General features: G+C 40.2%; 1 protein-coding gene across 1 annotated transcript; it reads right to left on the bottom strand.

Moving 5' to 3' along the window:
* Positions 1–2,435: 2,435 nt before the first annotated feature.
* LOC121323816 (ninein-like) lies at positions 2,436–3,699 on the bottom strand. The gene is made up of 2 exons (XM_041265043.1): positions 3,205–3,699; positions 2,436–2,865 (listed from the first exon to the last, which is right to left on the bottom strand). The coding sequence occupies exons 1-2, from the start codon at positions 3,289–3,291 to the stop codon at positions 2,650–2,652; spliced, it is 303 nt and encodes a 100-aa protein (XP_041120977.1). The 5' UTR covers positions 3,292–3,699; the 3' UTR covers positions 2,436–2,649.
* Between the last annotated feature and the right edge of the window lie 552 nt (positions 3,700–4,251).

The raw sequence follows: 4,251 nt of genomic DNA, 5'->3' as shown, positions 1-4,251 counted from the left end.
TTGACTTTACAAGGCACACATAACAATGACAGCTTTTTTCTTGAACCAGCAAAACCAGTTACTCAGCTTAGCAACTTGCCCAAAGAACGTCAGCTTTTCACTATGCTTCAATGAGAAAGACTTCACCTACTCGCAATGTCCCACCGCAGCTCTTGGTAGAGGCTGGGATGTTATTCAGTGTACTGTGTTTCCAAAGTTGCATAACTAACCTCATATTTAAATGTATGGAAATGCATCGATTTTGAAAAGTTACTCCACCTGACAGATCCCTGTTGACATTAGGGCTGATGGGCCACTCCTTCTGTACAGTTTTATTGGCATGTGCAACCTTGTGTTTAGCTTGGTTCCAGCCTATCTCCTTAGTGTTTATACCTGCAATGTGCAAAATACATATACAAACACCTTCTGCCTGTCCAGTCTAGCCTTCTCAGCTCAGTATTATCTCTATGATGCAGCACTTGCAGCTGAACAGTAATGTAAAACAATACAGAGAAGAGGCTGCTGTTTATTTAAAGACCATCCTGTTTTATACTAGGTGAACTATCTTGAGCCATTTTCTAAATGCACTGACTCAAAATGATTCACCTGCAGTTAAGCAATCCTGTGCTGCTGCTGCTAAATTCTCAGTGTTTTAGACAGAAAATAAACCCAAAACAAAACAACATTAATTTTAAATGATATTCTAGATCCATTCCAAAATGCAAATGGCATCCATGTTGTCATGGCATATTGCAAAGGTCTGAATGCAGATGTTGCTGCTATACAGTGACCGAGCGAAGAGAATCTGGATGCAGATGTTGCTGCTATACAGTGACCGAGCGAAGAGAATCTGGATGCAGATGTTGCTGCTATACAGTGACCGAGCAAAGAGAATCTGATGCAGATGTTGCTGGTGACCGAGCAAAGAGAATCTGGATGCAGATGTTGCTGCTATACAGTGACCAAGCAAAGAGAAAGCACAAAAACCTTGAATTATTTAGAAATGTTGCCCAGCAAATATGTTATGCATGGTTCTGATTTTTGAGGCACGCTGGCATATTATATTTCACATATGTTTAGTAAGCAGGCACATGGAAATTGAGCATCTGGTTAGATTATGTTTCTTTCCCCGGTAAAATAAAAATTGTTTGGTCTTTGTGGTTCTTCTACATTATAATTAATTTCTTCTTAGAGACGTACATTCTATGTGGTCTTGCATTCAAGACTAGTCTTATTTTCAGTATTATAATTTGCCATACAAATAACACAGCTTTGAGTAGGCTGCTGGTTTAGAAGCACTGGGGGCACACAAAAAAGCAAACCAATACTATATATTCCTGCACTGTTGTCTCTATTCAAACCCATTTTGTGTTGAATTTATTATTTTTACAGTGTAATCTACCAATGCCACAAAACAAGATGTTTCCATCTGACTGGCCATATCCCAGATAGACATACTCAGTTGTGATGAACACCATTTTAAATAAAAAAAAAAAAAACATCTCTCTGTAAATACAGTTGCCACATTACCATTAAGTATGTCCTGGCTTTCATTGATGAGTTAGTAATTTGTGGTAACAAGATGCCCCCCCCGCCCCCCGATCTCCTTGCATCTCTCCTTAAGAAATCTGCAAATTGCTTCAGAGATAAACACCTTCTAATTCTAGCATTATACAGTGTGGTCCAGAGCGTGACTCGCATGCAGCAGCTCAATTCTGGGTTAGATCTGCAGTCACCTGATCTGCTGTCAGTGTAATGTATCTTTCTGAACGTCACATGCTGAAGGTAGTGAATGAAAGTTTGTTTCCTGGACTTAATTTCTAATAGTTTTTTTTTTTCTGTGTTGTCACTTGCTGCCCTCTACAGAGGGCAGATTTGTGAAAGGCTTGATGTGAATGTGAAATATGCACCATTTATTAGTGAAAGGAAGGAAAAAAAATGGTTTTAAGAACAGGCGCATTGCAAATATTGACAATGTATGTACCTTTTGAAACATTATTATTATTAGTAGTAGTAGTATTTCTGTCGTTGTTGCCGTTGTCATTTTGTCTTTCTTTTCTTTCACACTGAAAAAATCCTCCAGGAACCAAAAGTAAAGTAGGTACTGATAGCAATGGGAAGAGACCACACTGCCATACACGGCTCAAAAGAGTTAAAGCAATGATTTGATCAAATCCAGGAATGTTATGGTACTCAAGAAAGAGGCAGCCTCATGGCTCTGGCAGCTTCAGGCAAGGTTAAAAAAAAACTGATTTCTTCAAACAGCATAAAGTGCGTCTTCAGATCTAAAAATCTATTCTTATACCAGTCTAACAAGCCACATGTAAAAGTGGTTGATGTGGACCACTCTAGAAAGCTCCACCCAATGACAAAAATGATCAGCATCACAGTCAGAGAATCTACTAGAAAAGTCTAACATCATTTTTGTCCTTGCAAGCCATTATGCACGTTGGGTCAAAAGTTTTTTTTTTTTTTTTTTTTTGTAAAAGGAACAACTAGTCAGTAAAAAAATATACATATATAACAAAACAACTATTAAGGTCTGTAGAAACTCCTAGGTACAGGTGTGCTGTGATTGGAGGTAGTTAATAGTTTGGAGTAGGAGGGATGTAGGTTCAGGGTTGTGGTATAGATAAAGGTTTCAGATAGAACATTGGTGGTAGGGTCATGCTAGGACCGAGTGAAGTGGTAGGGTACGGCAGGGACGGGCGAGGGACTCAGGTCCCTCACAATCTTGTTCAGGCTGGAAATCTTCTCCTCCAGCAGGTAGTTGTTCTTCTCTGTGACTTTCTGCTGATTCTCCGTCACCTCCAGAGCCTTGAGGAGCTGAGAGTTCTCAATATATAGGTCCTTGATCATCTTGTCTGCCTTGGTGTTCCTGTGGAGCTGAAAGAGAGAGAGGCACAACAAGACATTACTGGACAAGTGGGATCTCTCTTCCATTCACTTTCATATCTTAAAACAAAACAGTATAGTTGGGATTGGCAAAGCCCAAAGCCATTGCCATTTAATAGCTGTAACTAGATAACTATATCATACAAGTGTACATGGGAGATCACAATCTCGCTCGCTAGTATAAAAGCCTTCACCCAGTCTGGTATTGTATCCTCACTAAAGACACTTATCTCCTCACACACACAACATGCCCTGCAGGTGAGAGGTAGTGGGTACTGGGGTGCAGGTTTGGGATAACAAAATAGGAGGAAGGGTTTCAATGTAGTTTACCTGATCCTTAAGCTGAGAGACTTTCTCCTGAAGCAGCAGCTTGACGTTACGGAGATTCTGCTCGACATTCCTCATCCGCTCCTCCATCCTGAGCAGCACATCCCCCTCCTGCAACGCACAGAGAGAACGAACACACAAACACACCGGTCAGCACAGAGGGAATGACATGCCACTGCATATACACTCACAGCACAATTACACAACATTTAAAAAAAGGTTAGACATTAACTAGGTTTATATTGCAGTGAAACCTGGTGAAGTAATAACACAGATTAGGAGGAAAAAAAAAAAGTTTGCGCCCTATTCGACTGCCAGAAAGCAGCATTCATTAAAGATATTTATTCCACATATACCCCCCGCCTCCTCCTCTACTATGCCACCCTTGCATTCCACCAGCGACTCCTCCAGAACCTGCATGCACCAACAGAAACCAATGAACTACACTCTATGCTGCAGCCCTGCAATCCGCCAGCTGAGTGGAGCATCAAGCCAAGCAAGCATGCACAAATGAATCACAGTTTAATCAGCATCAAGAATCGAGCTGTTATTATGTAGAAATGAACTGCTTGACATGTTGGGCTCATTACTGTTTCTGTGCAGTACTTGCACTAATCTCGCAACGTCCTGAAAAATAAAACGTTTTGATTGCTAACACGTGCAGTTTTTGTATTTTGTGGGATTTGTTTTAATGACCCTCATTATATTGCCACCCCTCGCTACATCAGCCGTTTGGTCCCTTTGCTGCAGTATGTAACAGAGGCTATATCTCTGTACATTTTAATGTGGGGTCTTTTGACACTGCAACTAGCCCTCTGTACAAGGCAGACCCCTCAGATGCAATCAGAGCTGGTCTTCAGCTCATTTCAATTGACAACCAACACATAAGAGAGACAGGTATAAAGCTCCATTTGTTTAAAGGACTGTTTATTGTTTAGTTCTTACAATAGAAAGTCTTTCCATAAAAACACATACTATCTGATGGTAAACAAAATAAAATAAATACATCCATGTTTTTAAAATAGAAATAAAAATCAATCAACAATATAA

The sequence above is a fragment of the Polyodon spathula genome, chromosome 12 (assembly GCF_017654505.1).
Source record: "Polyodon spathula isolate WHYD16114869_AA chromosome 12, ASM1765450v1, whole genome shotgun sequence".
NCBI classification, from domain to species: Eukaryota; Metazoa; Chordata; class Actinopteri; order Acipenseriformes; family Polyodontidae; genus Polyodon; species Polyodon spathula.
Note: the sequence above shows the minus strand (reverse complement) of the source record. Positions and strands in the feature narration are given on the sequence as shown.